Source organism: Haemaphysalis longicornis, unplaced genomic scaffold (assembly GCF_048455015.1).
Source record: "Haemaphysalis longicornis isolate Haplotype H1 unplaced genomic scaffold, Haemaphysalis longicornis Haplotype H1 scaffold_7, whole genome shotgun sequence".
NCBI lineage: Eukaryota > Metazoa > Arthropoda > Arachnida > Ixodida > Ixodidae > Haemaphysalis > Haemaphysalis longicornis.
In genome coordinates this window covers 141,371,120-141,395,361 of record NW_027526422.1, presented here as the reverse complement: position 1 = coordinate 141,395,361, position 24,242 = coordinate 141,371,120, and the positions used below count along the sequence as shown (strand labels likewise).

Genomic DNA, 24,242 nt, shown 5'->3' with positions numbered 1-24,242 from the left:
AATAGGTCTGAGCAGGATCTAATAATTGTTAACATTAATATTCCCAGTCTTCGAAAATACTGGGACGAATTCAGCAGTCTTGCAGAATCCGCAGCTGATTTCGTTGATATTTTTGTTCTTACGGAAATAAATATCAACACACCTGCTGGTTTTTTTTAATTGCAGGGTTTCAGCTCGCATTTTTTCACTCGTTCATTTCGTCGAGGGGGCGGCATTGCCATTTTCATTCGCCAGCAATTTGTAGTGACACCTCTGGGTGCAACTTTAGCACATGCAGAATTATTAGCCGTTAAGGTAGCTTACGGTAGTATTTCAATGGTGCTATTAGCAATTTATCGCCCTCCCTCTAATAGTATTGCCAGATTTTTAATTGAATTCGATACCTTACCTAAACGTTTTGGTGCAGTTGATCAATTGTGCTTAACGGGGGATTTGAATATAAATTTACTACAGCCCGCCCAATCTACAATGGCAGATTATTTGGGAGTGCTTTGTTCGTCTGGCCTTGAAAGTTTAGTCAATTTCGTCACTCGAGAAGAGGTTGTCCGCGGGAAACTGGTTCAATCTTGTTTAGATCATATCGCTTTAAGGGCCGAAAATTGCTCTTTTTCGTCTTGTTTCATCGCTCAAAGGTTGGCAGACCATTACATTGTGGCATGTCGAATATCTGATAGTTCTTCTGCTCCTACTTATCAGGTAGACAGGGTACCGGTTTGTCAAGATATCCGTTTTTCTTTCGTAAATAAAAATATGTTTGATACCTTGATTTCTAATTTTGACTGGTCGTCTCTGATAGCGGATAAACCGTCTCCTGAAACCGCGTACGCAAGCTTATGCGAGCATCTCAAACGGTTCCAGGTTTCAAGTACTGTTTCCGTGATTAGGAAGCGGCACAAAGATTACAGTTGGCTAACCGCGGGCGTCATGCAAGCTATTTCGTATAGGGATTGCCTACGGAAGCGTGTAAAGCGCGCACCTAAAGATGAGACTCTGCGCGCGCAATACAAAAGTGCTCGCAACAGAGTTGTGGCTCTTTTAAGATCTGCCAAGCGTGCACATTTCTTTCAGAAATTCAGCCAGTGCGCAAAAAATCCAGCGAAGACATGGCATTTAATTAACAGCTTGTGTGGAAAGACTAGTAATGCCCAGGTCTTTAAAGCTTTTTCGGATGATGCGGAAACTGTGGCGGACGCTTTTAACCATGCATTCCGTATCACTCCTGATAATACTTCACCTTTACTTGATTCTTGCTCGCTGCATTAATCTGTTCCTTCTTCGGCGTTTCTGCCTTGCCTTTCTAAATCCGAGCTGAGGTCCATACTGTTCAGTTTCCGGACTAATAAGCCTCCGGGTTATGATGGAATAAGGGTAGAGACGCTTTGTAGGAACTTCGACGCTTTATCGGACGCTCTTCTTTTCATTCTTAATGGATTTATTAATGGCGCAGACATTCCTAACAATTTAAAAACTGCTATCGTTAAGCCTCTCTATAAAGGAGGTCCGAAGGATAAAGTCGACTCGTATAGGCCCATACCAGTACTCCCCATTCTTTCTCAAATTCTGGAAAAATACCTTTTACAAATTATGTCTTCTTTTCTGGAAAAATTTTCGGTTATGTCGCCTCGGCAGTATGGTTTCGTGTCTGGCCGTGGCACAGTTGCTCTATTAGAAGAATTTGCTGATGACCTGTTCAATTCTGTTGATAATAACTTATTTGCATGTGCTTTATTTATTGATGTTTCTAAAGCTTTCGATTCTGTGTCATAATCTATTGCTAAGGAAACTCTATTTATTGGGATTCCATGGCCCATTTTTTTTCTATTCTGTGTAAGTATCTCTCGGAGCGCTCTCAGGTTGTTGCTACTGATGATCATTTTCATTTCAGTAGACCACTATCTCTATTTGCTGGTGTTCCACAGGGTTCCATTTTGTCGCCCTTGCTTTTTAACATTTACATGAATGATTTTTCTATGTCAATTTCTAAATCTATAGTTTACCAATACGCTGATGACACAGTCTTGGTTGCTAAACATGTGAATTATGAAAAGGCGATAAACATGCTTCAAAATGACATTTGTAATGCTGTGCATTGGTTCTCCGAAAATTGCCTTAAAATCAATTCCCGTGAAACAAAACTAATCTGTTTCGGTAATCCGTTGAAAACTACTGTGATTAACGCTCCTGTTTATATTCATGATCACCAGTGCACCACCTGCGAGTGTGCAGTTGTAAATTATGTTGATTCTATTAGATATTTAGGCATTACTTTTGATTCCGCACTCTCTTGGCATGAACACTTAGCGTATATCTGTGGGAAGCTCCGACGTGTGGCTTGTGTGCTTTACAACATTAAATCGTTCGTTCCCTTTCACGTCAAGAAAAGTATTGCGCATGCCCTCGCCTATAGTGCACTAAGGTATGGGATAACCATTTTTTATTTTTGTTCATCCCGTTGGAAAGCTCGCGTGAACAGCCTATTAAAAAATATATTGATGTCTATCACTTATGGATTGCCGTTGACAGATGTACAGGATATATTCAAAACTTTTAATTTGCCGTCATTTGATGCTTTATTTATTGAAACAGTGGTTGTTAAACATTTGTGGTTGCCTGATTTTAAGCATGAAGTCAAGTCTGCCCGGCCTGTAAGAAATCAGCCCCGCTTTTCAGTCCCCCGCTCCCGTACATCGTATGGTATGGCACGTAGAAGTGTTCATGTCCCAAAATTATTTAATGATTTACCCCTAGAAGTCCTTGCTGCACAATCAAAACTACTTAAAAAGCCCTGTTGACCTTTTGTTAATTCATGCGCCTGACATTTTGTTTGACATATACAAGTATTATGTCTTGTATTATATGCGTCTTGTATTTAAGGAAGTGTGTTCTAATGTGATATCTTTTATGTGGTGATTTTGTTATGTTCTGCTTACGCTCTGTTTAGCCAATTGATTTCGTAAATATTGTTGTTCGCATGTTGGTACATCCATGTACTCTATTGCCTTCTTTTTTCGCTTCGCCGGCTTGCCAGGCCTAGTCACACAAGCCTATATTGGCTTCGACAGGCCTGCCATTTTACTTTGTAAAGAGAAGGACAATAAAAAATATTATTATTGTTATTATTATTGTTATTAATATTATTATCAAAGGATTTCAAGGAGCGGGGCTCCTTTCTCAAGGTGTACACGACTATTTGTCGTCCGCTGCTCGAGTATGCTTCTGTGGTATGTAATAGCGCATGCAAAACACTCTGTATACAAATTGAAAGTGTCCAGAAAAAGTTTATCTCTATCTTCAATCATCGCTTTGCTAGCCATAACAATTTTGGGTCATTGTCTATACCGATACTACATTGCTTATACTCAAGACGTATTAAGGCTGATCTTTTTTTCCTGTTCAAAATCATTCACAGTGTCTTGTGGTGAAATGCTGCAGCATGTTGCACTCCATGTGCCGCAAAAATCCACCAGAAGACACGACACATTTTTTAATCCAAGCTGTCTGCGTGGCTTCTGCCCCTTGTTTCGCCTCCAGTGTACATACAATCAGTACAACGAATATTTAGATATCTTTAATAATTCCTCGACACAGTTCCGCAAACATGTCTGTGGGCTTGTCATGTAAGTGACCTTTTTTATCCTCTGTTCACACACGGTCACTTGAGCATGAAGTGATGACAACACAAGACTTTCTTTTTTATATATTCCCCTTATTCCATGTCTGGTTTTCTTTACATGTACATTCCTTCCATGCCCCTTTTCTTACATATAAGCTATCTTCATTAACTCCGTTTCCGTGCAACTAAACTTTAACATTTGTGTATATTTCTGAAATTATCTGTGTATGACGACCACTGGCGTGATGTCACATGCCTTACTGCAAGGCACTGTACTTGTTTTTGTGTGTATGAGTGTGTTTGTGTTTTCTGTGGGTGCATGTATACTCTGGTGTACTACGGTGTGTAATTTTTGTGTGCGTGTGTCAGTATCGCTGTCCTTTAATTGCATTACCTGTGAGGTGTGGGCATCCTTACATTGGCTGTTTTTCCTTCCTTTTTTTCTTCGTGCGCCAGCACAAAGGCCTTCCGGCTGTTCCTGGGCACGTTAGTAAACGATTGATTGATTGATTGATTGATTGATTGATTGATTGATTGATTGATTATTAATATTATTATGGACATGACCACTCTCCATGAATATTAATAATAAATGTGCTACCGAAGTAGGCTTCTTTAGCTCGCACACTCCTCCAACTGTAAATGCATCTTTTTAGTCATTTTGTGATACATGAACACCATTGAAGCTCGTAGGTTGCGGAAATTTTGTTTTAAAAATTAAACTATTTTTGATTCACGGGAATAAGGCTGTAAATAGAACAAAATGCTTCGGTTATGTGTTCGGGCGAAGAGTATACTTTGATTTGAAGATGTGCAAGCTATTCCGTTCTACACTGAAGCACAACGTCACTGCGGCCTAACCTTAATGGTTACAGAGAGGGGCCAGTTAAAAGAAATCACACACCCATCCGCCGAACGACGACGATGGTTGAACCCGAACCTTCTCGCGAATGATTCCTCAGTTGTCGTATGAGGTTGTGCATTGACTCGCAGCCGCTTTCGACTGACCCGTTAAGCTTTGACTTTGACTTGCACGCATTTCTGAATTTTTATAGCAGCGTATTAGACTTTGACCACTCGCATTTGATTTCGCAGGTAGAAAACTTCGCGGTGACTATTGTCGTCGATAGATGGAGGGATGCATGGTTTTCTGTTAATATTGCTAGTTCATGCACCCCTCTCCAAATCCAAAGTGCCTTGACTATGTAGGAATTGCGCAATTCAATACATGCGGGCTTGATGACGTGAGGGATCCAGTTTCGATTCCGACCACGGCAAACGGTTTTTCTTGCGCTTTACACACGATCATCATCATTGTCAGAGAAAGTTGACTTTTCTGCGAGGCGTTTTCCCCGAGATTTACGCCATCAGTGAGACGCAGAACCCTTCGCTTTAAAAACGTCAATCTAGCAGATACGTAGAGGCTGGCCCATAATTCACAACAGCTACTCATTTCAGCGTGGAGGTTTTGAGCCGCGAGGCGAAACAGTTTATTCCAGTGGTTTACACTATTTACAGTGGCTTCCGATGCCGCTGCACACCAGCCCGTACACAAACAATGGAGTGCAGTGCTTCTCCGTTTTGCCCCCAACCATGTATGGGATTGTTTATTTATTGTTTATTTACTGCCCGACCCCGCTCGGCTCTGTTATCTCTGTCCCAAGCAAAGGGCGCCTTCCATTCCTTATTTTTATGCCGCACGGACTATCTCATTTAGATAAGCATACTGGTTCGCCTTACCGTCACTAACCCAGAATAATCTTCGTGGATATTCAATGTTCTGGATGTAACTCGACCGTTCCAGGAACACTCGCGCCAAAAGATAAAAGCCTGCAGAGCAGACGCCTCGGCATTCGAATCGCCGGAGCTCGCCTGTGTATTCTTCGAGTTTTTAGTGGAGCACAAGTTCGCTCCAATAAAGTTGTTTTCCTTGAAGACAATTGCGTCGTCTTTGACTTCGAGACAATATGAAGTGTTACCAGCTAGCACGGCCGCAGCTAATGTGATGAGGCAACGTTTCAGCTCTATATAGCACACGTCGGCCATTGACGCTTGTCGTGTTTGCTGCCTCAGGCTATTCAGTGGTATTCGGTACCTCAATTCAACCAGAGGACCGAAATTAGTCGGTGAAGTTCTGACGTTCGTTACCGCAATCATGGACGAAGAGCGAGAACGGTTTTTCGGCTCACCAGCTCTGCAGCTTGACTGTCCTGATATATAATGTGATATACAAATTGTACGGGGACATCCAAACCCTCTATTTATCTGCGCAAATTAACCCAAATGCCCTGCGTGGTTCCACTGCTCTTCGCCGGAGGAGTGTCTCAGCCTGACGTATATTGCCGTATAAGGTTTAAGAGAAAGAACACAGTTTCTTACCAAACCATAGGACATGACAACCGCTTTTCCGATGCACGTGACACCAACTTTGTAGCCGACGTCTGTCTGCACAATTACCAATGCATCTCATTGTTTTCGGCGGCAGGCACAATTCCGAAAAAAAAACGCGTTTGCTGATAGGATTGTCGCAAAAAGGAGACCATCAAAATGTTTCATTGAAAAATTCAGAGATAATGCAGAAAAGACGTACCCACGTTATTCTGTAGTCCCGAGCAAATCAGTCATACTTCTGGCAGGTTTGTGCAAGCTAGCCTGGTTAACGACAATCAAATATGTCACATTATAAATGTGGGAAAGCAGCTACACTACGCGCGTGATGCAGCGAAGTCGAGTTGTGTGTGTTTTCACGAAGAATTCCTCTCGGGAAGGTTAAGTGGAATCAAAACCATAATTAATTGAAACCATCCTTAGACATCATCAGGCCCTACAAGTGTGACGACGGAGCACAACCACCTGCTTACAATGGTAACCAAGAATTATTGGGGTACCAATAAAAAAACGCGAGAGAAAATTTACTGTATCTATATCCTCAGTGGTGACACCCAACAGCTCTTACAACATGGCGGACTACCAAATAAGGATCTTGGTGCCGGTATTAGAGAAGCAGAGGTACGCTGTGCCCTCCGTGACCTCGGGACGGGTCATCGCCAGGGCGGGATGGAGCACACGACAAAATGCTCTGTATCCTGGATGACCCCTCCAGATCGGCTCTTGCAGAGTATTTGGTGGCTCTGCTACCCCCAAAGGCATCGAGGCGCGCTTAAAGTCACCCGCATTTCAAAGTCAGGGAAACCACTTACTATCGAACACCTCTGGTTCATCTCACATACCTCGTCCATAGCTAAAGTCATATAGCACATCACGCTCTTTCGCCTAGAGCTCCTCCTTAAATCTTCGGGTGCTATTTTGGTTTATTTGTTCGGCTTCTGACAAGGGTTTCTTACCGTCGTCATCCTGCTTCAATTATATTCCGGCTCAAAAATACTTACTGTTCTGGACTCACCAACTACCAGCAAGCCTCTGGCGTCTCCTACCCTCATAGCCCTCATTTGTCGCGCATACTCCGGCGCATCTATCCGCCGCACTAACCCTACCCGAATCCCCTCCTTTGCGGCGACCCGCTCACAATTAAAGGAGCCCCGCAGTGCTTTCCTTTCAAAAACTCTCAGACACTATGTCTGTTCTTCCTGTCACGTAGAGAGAGATGTAAACATAGTTTTCAGGGTCTGTGCAGAAACAAAATATGCATTTTGTGAATCTATGATTTAAAATGACAAAAAACGTAGCATTGCTATCTCCTCGCAAATTTGACGACTGCCGCTGCCCGCTCTATTACTTGCCCGGATGGCATCTTATCGCTGGATGAATGAAGGCGGCGACAAAATACACGTTCACAAAGTTTTCAACCCACGGTAGTCTCATCTGAATTGAATTTGAATTTGAGATTTATTTCCGATTTTCAATCACAGAAAAACCAAGAGAAGGGGACGTAAAGGTACATACCAGTACCTGGAAAGGTCCAAACCCTACACAAGGGTTACTAGCCGTACATGTCGATAGCATTGCAAATACATTCGGATGAAAAAGTGCATGAACACACCATAAAAAACACAAGCAACGTCACTTCAACACATATTCCCCTCTACACAAGGATCATGAATACCAGAGCTACATATAGCTTAGGGCAGAATAACTGAGACATATAACAAACAATACAACTACTTGAGGTTACTTGATAGACTATTGTTTTAAGTAAGAATACTTAAACTTATCCACTATCCACCGAGCTCATATAGAACTCAAAGTGTGAATCCAAGTTCAGCGCTGCCTTGGTACTGCGGTTTCACAACACAGCACTTGTGGGTTAATAGAACACAAAAAACCATGGCATAATATTGCTTTAAAAGAGTATAAAACGCGTACAGCAAAAAAGAGATACGTTCCTGTGGCGTTCCGACATCTGGTATTTGGAAAAACAGTGCAATGCGCCGCCACTCGATAACTCTGCAACGGAGAGGCTTCGAGAATCCAGCCTTCAAAGGAAGGACGTCCAGGAACGTTTAAGCTGTGTCGAGTTTTTGTCGTACTTGACAAATTCTAGTAATATTAACGCTTCTTTCTCACGCATCCATCTTACACACCAGCACTCGTTATCGTAATTCTACAGGAATGTAGCCAGAGCTCTCTGATTTAAAAATGTCCAGAGATTCAGAGAATTGTCAACTAGTGCGTACCGTTCTTTTGCCGCTTGTTTACATCGTCAATTATGTGCAGCCAGATTCGGCTATAAGTAACCACGAACCGTACATTATTTCATTGGTTTCAGGTTTTGCTATGTTTCTTTCCCACACTGATCTAAAATTTTTACAATTATAGTGATTACGTGCCTTTACTATACCTATTCTTAATTTTTGTGCAAATGCGTGAGTTGCGCGGTTTGCATATTTTTGTTATTTTCATTCGTATTTCGAACGTTCTTTTCCAGGCATTTTAGTTTAGGCTTCACTTTTTGCAGGCGATGTCTAAAATGCGTATTTCTGAATTCGTCCCTTGTTGTTTCACAAATTTCTCTTTTCCCTACTTTTTGCATTGTTGCTTTTTCAAGGTTCCGTGTAACACGTTATCTCAATACACGTTAATGTAACGCTTTAATGTGTTACTTCCGCCAGTTATGCATTTTTGTGAGAATGCTGGGCGTTAGCCGGTTTGCCTGGCTAGGCAAGTTTTTGCTCATATTTCAAACGGTCTTTTCCGGGTTTTCTTAGTTCAGTTTTCGTTTTTTCTGGAGGATGTGTCTGAGATGCTTATTTTTCATTTTGTCAGTGCATAGGGTTAAAGTAAAGTAACTTGGTCCATCCGTATGTGTCTATGTTCGGTGTTTGCATTCGCCCTTTCCGATCCTGGATCCGCATCATATCTTCTGCGACCATGCGCATGAGGGCTTCCAGATGAGCTGTAGCAGCATGCTGTCTGAAAACACTAAAGACGGTCGAAATGAACCATGTCCCGTTCTGAGTGTCCCTCAATGAAGCGTAGTGGGGAATCGTAGAGTACGCAATGTACATGTCGGACCACTCGGGCATGGCCATCTTCTGGGCAGCGACAGGAGCCTGTGGCAGCAATGCGTTGTCGGTTTCGTCATTGCGTTGCACTGTGCAGAAAAGAAATAGAAAAAAAAATGGGTTGAGTGCAACCTGTGCTATCACTTACCGTTAAACCTGGATATAACGAAAGTGACAAACATTCTCATTTTTTTACGTGCAGGTTTTGAGTTAAAGCTTGCGCGAATGAAGCAGAAACAAAACAAAAATTCTCGACATCAGTGCTGGTGAACTAACCCTTGAAGGATGTATTTTATAGACCCAAACTGCGTTAGTGGGGCCTGCTGCTTTATGAGGAACTTAGTCACTGCACAGAAGTTCAAAGACGCTTGGTGTCTTACCCCGTATTGACGAACATAAGTATCACTTTTGCGTCCTGGCACTTTTCGGTACCTGACCCGTTTCAGGAACCAAATTTAGGCTAAAGAGTGCCTTTAGCGAACTTCATGCTTTGTGCCGCACTCAAAGTTGTTCAGATGGTGCTAGATGGGATACTGTATTTGGCCACGACGTTCTTTCTCGCAGGCGGAAACGGCATTGGGTGGTCGGCGTCATCTGTGCCAAGTATAACATTTTTACGTGCAACAGAAATCCCACACGTAAGTTTCAAAGTTTGTTCCCGCAATCCCACCCTTTCCTGCGTGCTTTTGGCGTGCGCCACCTTCCTGCATGTACTTCGTCGATTCTCCCATATGCGTCACAAAGCAGAAATATTGTAATTGGACGACTTTTTCTCTCACTTCCGGCGTACAGCCTTTTCTTTTCTCTCACTTCAGGCGAAGAGAAGCGTCGTCTGCTCAGCGTCGACGGGTCGCGGTGGCGCCTTTGGTTAATTAGCGCATCCTCCAGAACGCATAATGCTTTAGCTAGACCGACACGACGATGACGCTACGGGGACGCGGACATCTGAGTTCGCAGCCGCCTTGTCACACGACGCCGACGCGCCGCGAACACGTCGGCCTAGGAAAAGTTCGCGTTTCTTGACTGGCTCACCTGCCGCAGACGCTAGCAATGCTGATCGGCCGAACGGTCATCGGGAACCGATCGAGAAGAGAAAACTACACCCAGACTACAATAGTGCGGTAATGAAAGCGGACCTGTTCTACTAGTTGCTAGAGTGTAGTAGACATAGTCAGGTCTATCTGCATCATCTGCACAGTTGAACAAAGAGGCAGGCGACCACGGCCTCATATCTCACATTACTCTTCCTAGACCGCTCGTAATATCTGGTACGGAGTACTTGTCTAGTCGTTGATAAACACACAATGACGAAGAAGTTACCCGGAAAATAAGGGGAGAGGGAGTGGGAGATGGAATATACGATGCACTCAAGAAAAGTCTCTGTGACGCACCGAGCAAGCCTTCAGCTGATTTTCGTTTCAGTTATAAATGTTTAGTACCGATCAGAATAACGAAATAGAATGCTATAACTGCCTGTGTACGCTAGTGCATGGGGTCATAACACGGCCAAGCTTGACTGGCGCGAACGAGCGGCCAAATAAGGAATACATAAATTGACGAACGTTCTGAACGCATGTACGGGCTCACTCTAACAAATGTTTAAGGCGACTCTTTAGTCGTTCGCTCAGATATTTTAAACTCCTACTTGTCTCGCCCCATTCCTTCCATCAGCTTTTCTCGCCGTGAGCGGGGTGCTAGAATCACAAGCAAAATGATAAAAAAAACAGCCCAAACGAAACGGAGTAAGTCAGACGGCCCCCTCCCAGATCGAAGCAGCGGCGAAGATTATCTGAGTAGCAGACGACGCGGCAACCGAATATTCTTGCAGACGTCACCGTGAAGCGAGTCAACACTTGCAGTCACACTCGCGCAGTGCGAGGAGGTCAGCGAAACGAGGGAGAGTCGCGGCGCTTGCAAAAATGAGAGGCTTTCATTGGCTTTCACACTGAACGCTTTAACGAAATTCTTGAAAGAGGTGATTACTAGGAAATTGGTTTACCTCAAAATGCGAACACCCATGTATTGGCAAAAGCTCTTACAGGGCCCGTTTCATGAGTGCTTCCTGCAGCATGCTTAACGCTATCGTGTTCGTCCATATTTATCTCTTAAGTGCAGATCACTTTAGGGGCTCGCCTTGTCGTTGTAGCTCGCTGTAACGCTCTATATCAAGCAACTGCCGGAACCAGCGGGCGCAGCGAGAGAACGGACCCAAGTAGAGCCCGGCGTACCGTTGAAGAGCGTCCCCGAGAGGCTTCAAAAACCAAGAGGTTTAAACCACCAAAACCGTTCGAAGCTCGTGGACCGCTGGCTCTTGTTATACATCTCCGTATTTTTTAGCGCAAAGAAAACTGCAGGTACAGTGGAAGCAAAATATATGTAACTAACCGGAAGCACCCGCGTTCGTTTAGTTTGGAACTCTCGTTCGGTTGATTTTTACGACAGTAAGCGAAAAAAAGTGGCAGTGCAACGCCAGCACGTGTGGCAGAAAAGGGAAGTACAAAAAAAAACTGAACTCCCGCTGCCATTGTTTCAGGCAGGGGGCACACGAGCACTGCGAAGGCTGGCAATTTGAATTGCATTGGGTATTAGCAGTGAGCGGGTACCGGCGCTACAGCCCATGTTGGCGAATCATTGGTCTGCACTTCCAACAGCTTTTACGTTGAATGAAACGGCTTTACGTTTTTTTTTTTTTGCTCTATTAACACGCTTCTCATTACGGCGCGTTGGATAGGCCGACAAGACGATGATACGACGGCGACGCAGACTTCCGAGTTGGCAGACAGCCTTTTGTCACACGACGGCGACGGCGACACGAACACGTCCGTCGAACGAAAGTTCGGGTGGTGTGACTGACTCGCAGACCGAATTAAGGCGCCGAACGGCCTTCGGGAATTGCCAGAGACACGATAACTTCGCCTCGACAACATTCGCGCCGTAATGAATGCGGCTCTGTTCTGTTCCTAGAGTGTAATAAGCATATGAGGGTCCATGACGTTCATACAGCTCAACACACGCAATCCGTGTTTCAGCTCACGCCCATCGGCCGTTCACTTTGGCGACAATTTGTTTCCGGGAGTTGGAAATTGCATATTCCTGTGCGACCAGGAACTTTTGTAGAAAATATAGGCTCCATTGAAAAAAGAGAAGAGAAGTTACAGAATGTTTATTTTGTAATAAGGAATCAGTATCGACCAAAGGTTTTAACCTAAAATGTAAAAGAAAAACACGGCGACTACAATTCCAGGAGGGCGAAATCGCAATCTCAGCCGAAACAGTCCTTTTGCTGGGGATCAGCTGTGGTGGGGGCTTTATGGAACCTTACTGCGCAACTGTTACTCAAAAAGTGTTGAGTTAACCAGACAGCAATCCTTAGTCAGATAGAAAACATTTAAGTGAGAGGAAGGGTGGGTCACAATGTGGCCTACAGAATATTTCCGCGAAATGACCAGTTACTTTGTGGTACAGGGGACTAAATCCTTGTGCCCATTCGATCAAATTCGCGGGTTCCAATCCCGGCAGGGAGTTGCCTTGTGCTTTCTAAGTGGCATGGTTTGCGAATCGTACTTGCTAATCCAAAAGAAAACTTATTGATTGATTGATTGATTGGTTTATTTATTTATTGGTTTATTGATTGATTGATTGATTGATTGATTGATTGATTGATTGATTGATTGATTGATTGATTGATTGATTGATTGATTGATTGATTGATTGATTGATTGATTGATTGATTGATTGATTGATTGATTGATTGATTGATTGATTATAGGGTTTACACGCCGACACAACGCAGGCGATGACACGCGCTGTAGTGGAGGGCTCCGGATTAATTTTGACAACCTTGGAATCTTTAACGTGCGCCGAAATCTCGTACACACGGGCGTTGTTGCTTTTCGCCTCCATCAAAAAAACGGCGGGCGCGGCCGGGGATCGAAACCGCGAGCTCATGCTCAGCAGCGCAGCGCCTTAGCCACTGAGCCACCGCGGCGGGTCGAAAGAAACCTTTCGGTTATAATGCGGATACCATATCAAACGTGAATGCATCGTTTAGGTCATACGCACACTTTGTTCAGTTTTAAATTCGCGATTTGTATATGAAAAAAGCAATTGTCCTTTCAGAGGGCAAGGTACTGATGTGTGTATTTTGCAAAACTGGAATGTATTTATATAGAGTGAACAAAGTTTCCGCCCATGCACTTAAACATGACACGAGGTAAACTTGGATGGGGGAGGGAGGGGGATATATCGCCCCGGTCGGCAATCAAGCACTCTGCGGATCGCAACTTGCAGCCCTGAGCACGTAAACAATGAACGAACAGTTTTTGTAGAGATAAAATGGGCTCCAGACCATCAGCAGAAAAAAAAGCAAGGGTGGAATAACTGTTCTGTGAAATCATACGCACATCCGAACAGAGACGCAGGCGTGCACGGCCCAAAATTCACTTTAAACTTCCGAGACCGCTCGTAATATTTGTTACACCGTATTTACCTAGCAGTTGATTAACACAGAATCGCTGATGATGATGATGGTAAGTGTTTAATGGCGCAAGGCCAACGAGGGCAAAGAGCGCCAGAGACAAGGTTATTTAATCAAGTGAAGTGGTTAGCACAAAAAGGTAGGTTAAAAAAAGCGTGTCAACCGAACATAGTAAAATCAATTAAAGATAATGGTGATGGCTGGTGTATAAGGTCAGTTTGATTATGCGTGACAGGAAATGAGGTTTAAAAACTTGACTTCTGACAAATACTAAACACACGTTTCACGGAAACAATGGCATCGTCACCTAGAAAAAACGATGGATGTAGGGGAATATGTTGTCTGTAGAGTTCTCTGAAGTGTTTGTGTCGTGTTGTGTGAAGTGCCTTGCAAGTGATTAGTATGTGCACTACGGATAGGGCCTCTCTGCACCTGCTGCACGGGGGTCTAGGAGATCCTGTCAGCAGATACGAGTGAGTTGCATGCGTGTGCCCTATCCGTAGCCTGCCCAAGGCGACTTCCGTGTGTCTGTTGTGTGAGTCAGATGTGTACCGTGCCAAGTGTGGCTTTATTACATGTAGTTTGTTGTCTGTCTGTTCGTCCCAGTGTGTTTGCCATGTTCTCCGCAGGTGTTGTCTTATGTGTGGCTTGAGGTATGTGTACAGTACCGTTGTAATGTCCACAGTGTTCCTGAGTGCAGCAGCAGCGGCCCTCTCGTCTGCCAACTCATTCCCAGCGATCCCTGCGTGTCCTGGGACCCAGCAGAGGACCAGCTCGTGCTTTTGGCAATACACGGACATTATAGTGCTGAATACAAGATTAACTATGTCGTTTTTGGGGGGCTTGTGCGATGACAGTGCGCGAACAACACTCAAAGAATCTGTATAAATGATGGAATTAGGAATTTGATTTTCAAGAATGTGTCGTACAATCAGTAAAATTCCATACGCTTCTGCTGAAAAAATTGATGTGTGCACGCTCATGAATCTGGCTGCATTGAAATTAGGACCATGAGCAGCGCACGACACCATACTGGAGGTTTTAGAAGCGTCACTATAAAATTCTGCACATGTGTATTTAAACTGCAAAGACAGAAAGTGCTGCAGTATTGCAGCTCGTGGTACACGATTTTTGTCAAGTCTCATAAAAGAAAGGTCGCACGACACAGGGCGAGCTTTCCAAGGCGGTAAACTGTTTGAAAATGATGACCTGTACACATCTAAAAACAAAGCACTGAGATCCGAGGCTCGCTCTCTCACTCTAAGTGAAAAGGGCAGAGGAACGGATGGGCGATTTACAAAGAGCAGAGATGTTGATGTATCGTTAAAGACAGGATAAAAAGGATGATTATTCAGTGATGAAATTTTAAAAGCATATAGCAAGTCCATGTACGTTCGTTGGTTCTCAAGGCTCCACTTATCACACCCGACATACAGACTCTCGACAGGGCTAGTGCGAAAAGCACCCGAGGCGAGACAAAGCCCCAAGTGTAGCACTGGGTGAAGCATTCGCAACGCTGTTTTAGTCGCTGACCCATATACCACACTGCCATAGTCCAAAAGAGACCCAACCAAAGCAGTGTACAAGCGAAGCAAGAGTTCTTTGTCGGAACCATAGGATTGGTGGGAGAAAACCTTAAGTATATTCATTGTTTAGAGACATTTATTTTTAAGTTCCTTGATGTGGGGAATGAATGTGAGTTTGTGGTCAAACACCACACCTAAGAACTTGTGCTCTTTGTTCACAGGAAGCGCCACGCCATTAAGATGAATGTCTGGGTCCGGATGGACCCCACGCTTCCTGGAGAACACAACGCAGGAACTTTTTGCAGGATTCAATTTAAAACAATTCCTATCTGCCCAACCGGCAAGTTTCTTGACACCAAGCTGGACTTGACGTTCGCAGATTGACATATTACATGATTTATAGGATATCTGGACGTCATCTACATACATAGAATATGAGATTGTAGGTGGCAATGCCTTCCCAAGGGAGTTCATCTTAACTATGAATAGAGTGCAGCTTAACACACCACCTTGTGGCACACCATTTTCTTGCACGTGAACCCTTAAGAGTGCACCACCGACTCTCACTCTAAACGTTCTTTCTGACAAGTAACTGACAAGAGTGTTTATCATGTTACCCGAGACACCGAATGACTTGAGGTCACTGAGGATCCCGTACCGCCAAGCGGTGTCGTAGGCCTTCTCGAGGTCGAAAAACACACTTACACAATACTGTTTATGAACGAAGGCATCCTTTACATACGATTCAAGAGATACGAGTTGATCGTTCGTGGATCGCCCCGCCCTGAAGCCTGCCTGGCAGCTCTCGAGAAGACCGTTGTATTCAAGGAAGTACACGAGCCTGCGATTTATCATCTTCTCGAGAAGCTTGCACAGGCAGCTCGTCAGGGCTATTGGGCGGTAGCTTGAGGGGGACAACAGGTCCTTTCCCTCCTTCAAGAAACCACTACTATGGCCTCCCTCCAAGAGCGAGGAATGTGCCCCGAAAGCCAAATCTTGTTATATAGGTGGAGGAGTGTTAAAAGAGTGTCTGAGTGTAGGTGCTGTATCATTGTATATGTGATGTTGTCTGGGCCTGGAGCTGAGGGTTTACAAGTGCTCAGAGCAGCCCTCAGCTCATGCAGTGAAAACTCTGAGTTATAAGAAGATGTTGACCTATTGTTATCTAGTATAGGCTTCTTTTCGGCCATTTGTTTGTGTTTCATGAAAGTGTTTGTGTAGTGTGCTGAACTAGAAACGTGTTGGAAGTGTTGTGCGAGTGTGTCAGCCTGGTCTTCAAGTGTGTCCCCTGTAGTGCAGACCAGAGGCAGGCTGTGTGTTTGTTGTCCCTTGAGTTTGCGTATTCGTGTCCATACTTTCCATGAGTCTGTGTAGGAGTTTATTGATGTTATGAATGTACGCCAACTCTCTCGTTTTGCCTCACGGCGCACACGTTTTCCTAACGCCTTGGCCCGTTTAAACAAGAGGAGGTTTCCCGACCTGGGGTACCGACGAAGGATACCCCACGCCTTGTTGTGGGCCTCTCGCGCCCGCTTACAGTCCTCATTCCACCACGGCCTCCGCTGGTTGCGCGGGGCACCAGAGGCGTGGGGAATGGACCTCTCGGCGGCGTCGAGGATGCGCGCCGTGAGGAGTTGGGTAGCTTCTTCAACGTGTAGGTGTCCGATGGATGTGTGGTGTAGTTTGGATTTCTCTGTAAATGTATTTCAGTTAGCTCTTGCTTCATTGAACCTGTTTTGGGAAGATGGACTGCATAGGCCGTTACCTATATACGTTAGTGAGGTGGGGAAGTGGTCACTGATATATGGGTCAGTGCCCACACCCCACTCAAAACATGGAAAGAGAATGGCCGAACCAATGGCCAAGTCCAGATTTGAGTATGTGTTGTGTCCTATGGTATGGTATGTAGGATGTTTATTGTTGAAAAGGCATGCTCCAGAGGATGTAAGAAACCTCTCTATCAGGCCACCCCGGGCATCCGTACGAGAAGAGCCCCATATAAAATTGTGAGCATTAAGGTCGCCTCTTAAGATGTATGGTTCGGGCAGCTGGTCAACCAGCGGCTCGAAGTCAGAGCTCAAAAGTGTAACATCAGGAGGAATGTATATAGAGCATACCGTTATCAACCTATTAAATATTATTAAGCGTATTGCTACAGCCTTAAGAATAGTGTTCAGAGTGACAGGGTGGCAGGCTAAGGATTTCCGGGCAATTATGGCCACACCGCCAGAAGAGTGTGTGCAGCCATCCCTGTCCTTTCTGAAGACCATGTAACTATTTAAGAAATTTGTGTGCTTGGAATTCAAATGTGTTTTCTGAACACACATTACACTTGGCTGATTAGAATGCAGTATTTCGTATACATCGTCGAGATTTTTAAGAAGGCCTCTACAGTTCCATTGAATTATGTTTTCTCTTCCCATTATTTAGTGTGAGAGCTACTGGAGTGTGTGTGTTTGTTTATGTGTCGTTTTTCGGGGCTGTGACTCTCGCCTTTTTTGGCTTGTCGGGAGGCTTTGGCGTCGGGACGCGTTCCTTGCAGTGCACCGCAGGCAAGAACGGCCCGACGTCCATCTCGTCGTCCGATGTCCTAGGTGTGCCCGTCGAGCCGGGCCCCCCGGACTTGGCCCCCCTTTGGGGGCCCTTCGTTTGACCCGCCACCGCCGGTGGTGTCGGAGGCACCAGAAGTGGCACGAGCGGTGCGGTGGCGGTGGGAGCCGTTGCGGGGCTCGCAGTGTCCATGGCACCCTCCAACGCACTGGACGATGGGGAGGCAGGACGGGAGCGGCACCGGTCCCGACGGAACAGGTTGCCACCACAACCGCTGATGGCTCAGCGAGCTGTGCGGAAGCGGGTTGGGCTGCCAGAGGCAACCCAGGGGGGCGGGGGCGGGGGCGGGACCAAGTCCGACTCGCGGTACTGGGTCCCCGCCGAAAACAGACGCCGCTCCGCCCACCGGCGAGCTGCGTCGGTGTGCCTCCCCCGGGGGAAAGAGGCGAACCTCTTTCGCGCCTCTGGGAAGGTAAGGTTCTCAGTGACTTTCACTCTAATGATTTCCTTCTCCTGCTTGAATTTCTCGCACGTTCTAGAGTAGGCCCCGTGGGGTCCCTGGCAGTTAGCACAGATGAGGGTTTGCGATGGGCAGTTGTCTGATGCATGATCATGTTGTGCACACTTGGCGCATGTTAGTTGACCACCGCAGGCGGTAGTGCCATGCCCGAACCATTGGCACTTCAAACAGCGCCGCGGGTTCGGGATGTACGGCCGGACAGAACAATGAATGAAACCTGCTTTGATGGATTCGGGGAGTGTGGAACGGTCAAATGTCAAGATAATATGCTTTGTCATGATCTGTTTATCATCTCGCCGCATGGTGATGCGCCTCACTGCCGTCACGCCCTCGCCTTTCAGACCTTCGAGCAGATCGGCTTCCGTCTCATTTATCAGATCTGGCTCAGAAATCACACCCTGAGAGCTATTGAGGCTACGGTGGGGTGTGACTCTGATGTCCAGATCTGCCATGCGATTCTGGGTAAGGAGGCTTGTGGCTTGCTGGTAAGTGTTCACCTCGACCAGAACTTCGCCGGTTCTCAGTTTCTTGGCTTGGAAAGACTTGCCCAAGATGGCTTCAAGGAATTTGGTGATAAGGAACACTGACTGGGAGGAGATAGGATTTGACTTGTCAAGAGATTCAAGAATCAAGAAGCGCGGATAGTTATCTGGCTTTTGGGATGCAATTGTTGGCAAGGGTGGGAATGAAGCTTCGGTGCGGCCCCTTTTCTGGGGCCGATCACGTTTGGGGGGTTTGAAAAATGCCATATGATACATTGGAAAGCAGGGAGACGGGGGTACTTTCTCCTTTGACCTTACCCTTGTAGTCAAAGAGGTCCCGGAGCTCCCTGCCTGGTAGACAGGCAGGGAGCCCATCGGCCGGAGCTTGACCAAGGCTCCGACGGCCACCGTTAGAGGTTTCTACCCTTCACCTTAAAAACACGTCACCACGGTAGGTCACAGCTTATGTTGGGGGGTTCGGGGTCCGCGGTATCGCCAGTACCGTCACCAAGATTACTCAAGGTGCCCTGTGCGGGGTAAACACAGTATCGCCTACCAGCTTTCCGGAGAGTAAGGGTGGGGGGGGGGTAGGGGAAATGAATCCATTGCGCACTGTAAACAAAGTCCCTGTGCCGTGCCATGCTACCATTCGGCTGCTTTTTACTGCAAAGCAGTATATGTCTCACCACCCCAGTTTTCATTCCGGTGTCATCGATTTACTCGGTGCCGCTCCAGCGTTCCTCCTTGTCCCCGCTGACACCTCTTCCACAGCTATTTTTCCCTCTCTTCCGCCTGTGCCCCTTTGGCAAGTTGCGCAGTCAGCACCTAACGGCGGTAGTCCGGTTATCAGATGTTTGCGAAAAATAAACAGAAGCACGGATGGGCGTTAAAAGATGCACTACAGATTACAATACTCCCTCATATAAAATTTGTGCAAAGCGCGAGCTGCAATCTTCTCGGTCACGCTGCTGCTTCTCAGGAAGTGTTCGCATGATCAGCGAACGCCCGGCGGCATGGGATACTCTGCCAAGTAGTTGCGAATTCGTTTCGGTTGAAGACGAACTCGCCCAGTTGGAACGACGGCGTGAGCCCATATTTCTTTTTCCGCTTGGAAGGTCTCCCGTGCGACATTTGCTCCGCTTTATTTCACGCCTAAGCATGCGCCATCACCGGCTAGCGGATTCTGCGTGCAAGTTTTGCGGGTACAAAAAGGGGGATGCCGCTACCGATGAAATGCCGGTTGTGCTGGTGGGAGATTTAGATGTCGAAATTACCTGGGTGAATGCGCTTAGTCGGCTGTCCTGCTTAATCTAGTGGCTTGGGTGTGGGTTGATGTGTTACACAAACATCTTAGCAATATAGTAAGATGCCTACGAGGGGGAAGGAAACACACAGCCACGTTTTTGTGCGCGTGAATAGAACTCAAGGGCTTTCAGCTTTTAAATCGCTATGGAACGGATGTATGCCGTTCGTTTGGAGGGAGAAGAGCAAGATTTGAAGCGTTGGCCCCAACTCAAGCGCGAATGGGCGCACGAACAACTGAAAGCTGCTGGCGTAGCCGTTATCACCTCAAGTACAGCTCGTCGAGTAGCGGCGAATCCCTCCCGGATGAATAGCAACTTGCCAGCTTGGAACACAGGCGTGAGCCAATATCACTCATTCAGAGGGCTTCGAGGGGCTACTTTCGACTGCTTCTGTCACTTCTAAGCACGAGCACATGACCGGTGGCCGGCTTATGCGTGCGCAGGTTTGTAGGAGGGAGGTGGGGGGGGGGGGGGCATGCACGAGCAGCTATAGGTTATGATGCACGGCACGTCCACTGTGCTGGTACGTGGTTTAAACGCGGACGGCAAACGGCCCGAAGGTACCTATCCAGAGTACTTAGTGGTATAGCGGATTGGGTTGGCGTGTTCATTCGGTTTATTGATTTTAATTATTCCAGCCGTGTGCAATCAAACCCGGTTATAACACACAACGTGATTGAATGTGATTTGTTCGCTATACGCAGTAGTTCGAAATACCCGAACCCGGTTATAAGAAAGTTTTGTTCAAATTCCATATAAACAATGTCAACTGCCGATTCCAAAGTGAATAACAAAGAATTGACCGCGTTTCTGGTCCTTTCGTTGAAAACGTCGCCGCAAGACGATAGTCGACAGGCGCCCCTGGCAAATAAATGCATCCGGTATCTTTACCTCTCACCACTCATGCTGTTCCTCTCCCGTCTTGTTCCTTCCAAGGTAAAACACTAGAGGTTTAGTTAAGTCCATTTAAATTCAGCGCGTTCCACTGCTCCCAGTCGGGTATATCGCCGCCAGTGCTACCATACGGTAGAGACGCGTGTGAATCCAGGCACCTGACTACAGCGTTTATAGAACCACGTTGCCCCACTCAACGAGCGTTCCAAGCGGAACGCGAAACCTATCTAGTAGAACCTTCCGCTGGTGTTGCCGTTTGATTTTTTTTATAATTCCGCCAGATAGCGCGGGCAACAGCAGGCGACGGTTTTCTCCAGTTGATGTAGTGTTTTATTTTCTAAGAGAAAAAGCAAGCGTCTGTAAATTTTCAATGCAGGAACACTGCAAATATTACTCGTGTATTGATTTTGTGCCTTATATTTGCGTAATCTCCTGTTCTTGTCCAACAATGTTGACAAGTATGAACATTAACACCGGACTTAGACGTTTAGATTTGGCTTCGAGAATATAATACTACTGCTCAGCATCTGTTTTACTTTGGTCGGCTGGCTGAATCGAGTGACAGGCAGACAGACAGACTAACAGACCAAAATTTTCCCGTCTAAGTAAAGAATTTACTTTGGGCACAAGCTAAGCGCCCTACTAAGTGTGTTGAGCTGCAAAACAAAATTAAAATGTGCAAGAACAAAGTAAACGCGACGATCCAGCTTGCTGAACGTACGCAGCTTCGAAATGAATTTAATGTAGCCGGCTCAAACATTAAGAAAACGTGATGATTGATAAACAATATTTGAGGCACAAAACAAACGTGGCAATAACGGTGCCTCTATTCTAGCTGCTTATCTGGGTAACGCGCAAAGCATAGCTGACGATTTCAACAACTTTTTTTCTCGAGTTTCTGCTGTTGCAAGGGCAGATGCGCAGCGCAGCACGCTATCAAACAGTTTGTTGCAATCTGCTTATCTGGCTTTCACCACAGAACAAGAGCTTCAATCACTTTTAGCCAGCATCCACCCTAACAAACGCCCAGGCATAGATACAATTTCGATTTCGGAACTGCTCAGGAATTGGGACGTCATTAAAAACGTGCTGTTGTCACTCTTCAACAACATTATTGCTACGGGCAACACACCAACTGGTATTAAAGCAGCGATACTTACTCCTGTTCACAAAGGTGAGGATCGTAGCAAAAGAGAAAACTATTGATTGATTGTAGGGTTTAACGTGCCGACGCAACGCAGGCGTTGAAGCGTGCCGTAGTGGAGGGTTTCGGATTACTTTTGACCACTTGGAGGTCTTTAACGTAAAATGGAAAACTATAAGCCTATATCTATTCTATCATGCCTCGCCAAGATACTCGAAAAATGCCTGTTTCTTATTATGACAGACTTTTTGGACACTCAGAATGTTATCTCACCTCACCAATACGGGTTTGCTCAAGGAAGAGGCACTCAAACTTTGCTCGAAAACCTATTCTGCTACATACACTTTCCTTGCTTGGATTTAGAGTACCGTTCTCGCAGTTGCTTCAAAATTTCTTGCATGGCCGCCGTCAATGTGTCTCCCTAGGCGAGTCTCGTAGCAGCTTTTCACCGATAAAATCTAAAGGACCTCCAGGTCCGATACTAAGCCCCCTGCTCTTTATTATTTTTGTAATGATCTTTGTAATGCAGCTTCCACACCGCTATTTGAATACGCTGATGACACTTTGATAGTTTCCTCCGCTTCACACGTTCATCAGGCCATTGCATCGTTGCAGACTGCAGCAACACATGGAATGGACTGGTGTGCTTCTAATTTAATTGCGGTTAATATTGTTAAAACGCAGCTTGTGTGCTTTCACAATCCGTTAAAAAATGTAGTGCCTAATGACCCGTTAATTTTGCACACGTCTTCGTGTCCTTCTCGTATGTTTCGTCTGTAAAATATCTCGGACAAATTTTTTACAATGACCTGACATGCAATTTTCATCTAGCATACGTCTGTAAAAAGCTGCGCGCGCTTTCGTGTATTATGTACAACTTACGTTACTTTATGCTGTTATCAGCGCGGAAGATTGTTTGTTCGTTGTTGCGGAAGCCAGATCTCGCTTGTCTATGAGTTTTCGTAAGCCTTGCGCGCATTTCTGCTCACAATGTCGTTTTGTGGAACTCAGAGGTTGAGGCACACCGACAAACATTTGTAGTGCCGGGTGTTTTATGATAGAGTAGTGATAGGTCACGCGCCAGCCAGAAGGCCTGGACTAACAGCGGAAACGACTGTAAATGACCGACAGGAGTCGCAGAAAGGCACATTAAACACCACGGAAAAGATTAGGTAAAACTTGATGTTGCTCGGTAGAAGGTCGGGTTTACGTGGCACCTTGCCTGAGGACAGCACTTTACAAAGGTATAGGTAGAGCGATGCGTCAAGGTAAGAAAATGCCGAGGACTTTTGAGGGCTTCGGTCTTTAAGGAGAGGGGCCACTACTGTGCAGAAAGCACTGGTATTGTTGTCGTGAAGAAGAATAGGTCATTCCTATTTCATTGATGCCAGTGTTAGGGACAGTGAGAAATATTGATTTGCTTGAACGGCACGCTGTGTCTTGTGGGTGAATCTTCCACGTGAAAATGCTCTGGGTTTCTTGTTGCAAGGCTTATTCCCTGTATCCGTTGCGTTTCCAGTTTTCAAAAGCAAACGACACGCGTTTGGCTTTTGTCTGTCCCTTTTACAATCTGACAAAGTAAGTTGGGCTATTGTTAGGTGAGGAGCTACTTGCATCAAACCTTATTGTGCAGAGAAACTGCGTCAAGATAAAGGAAAATGTTTATTTTGCTAGCAAAAGCAAGAAATGCGGTTCTCTAATGAATGAAAAACTCAGCCTGAACAGTGCATAAAGAAACAATACGGGGCAGCTAACCTTACAGCGCGCCGACCCGCATGACAACATGTTGCAAAGTTTGATTTCTAGCTCGGGATGTACTCACCTGCACGGCAGACCTGGACGTCTGCTCCTCGGCAGGTCTGAACAAAGAACAGCTTTGGTTTCCCCATGAGGGCTGGGCAGTTTTCATTGTTGAACAAAGGATAGATGTCTCTTCGGAGGTCCACAGGCTCATAGTCCGTGCCGTATATGACGTCGTACAGGCCGTGCGACAATAAAATAACGACCAGGCAGTCCGCGTTCCAATGTTCTTCAGATTTTGCATCATCCGCGAAGATGCGCTCCATGTCCTACGTAGCGTGAAAACAGATTTATAAGCAGCCTAACGTTACAAAGCAAAATCCCTTTATGATGCCTCTTATTACTACCTATTCTGCAGGGAATTACGTTGTAAAAGACTCAAAACTTGCTTACTCCTGGTGTATTCAAGATGCACTTGACATTTTTTAAATTCTCGACCAGTGGGTAATAGCCTTCTCTTACTTTAACCA

The 24,242-nt window shown here is 45.7% G+C and overlaps 1 protein-coding gene across 6 annotated transcripts in view; it reads right to left on the bottom strand.

Moving 5' to 3' along the window:
- Window positions 1-7,440: 7,440 nt before the first annotated feature.
- Window positions 7,441-24,242, bottom strand: part of LOC144147085 (uncharacterized) — a 256,503-nt gene continuing 239,701 nt past the window's right edge. For 5 of the 6 annotated variants that reach the window (XM_077679130.1, XM_077679131.1, XM_077679128.1 and 2 more), the window contains 2 exons: window positions 23,795-24,041; window positions 7,441-9,164 (listed from right to left, as the gene is read on the bottom strand). In XM_077679130.1, the coding sequence (XP_077535256.1) occupies window positions 8,833-9,164; window positions 23,795-24,041 (579 nt within the window). In that variant the 3' untranslated portion in view covers window positions 7,441-8,832. The remainder of the gene's footprint in view (window positions 9,165-23,794; window positions 24,042-24,242) is intronic. The other variant, XM_077679133.1, reaches the window with a different exon arrangement.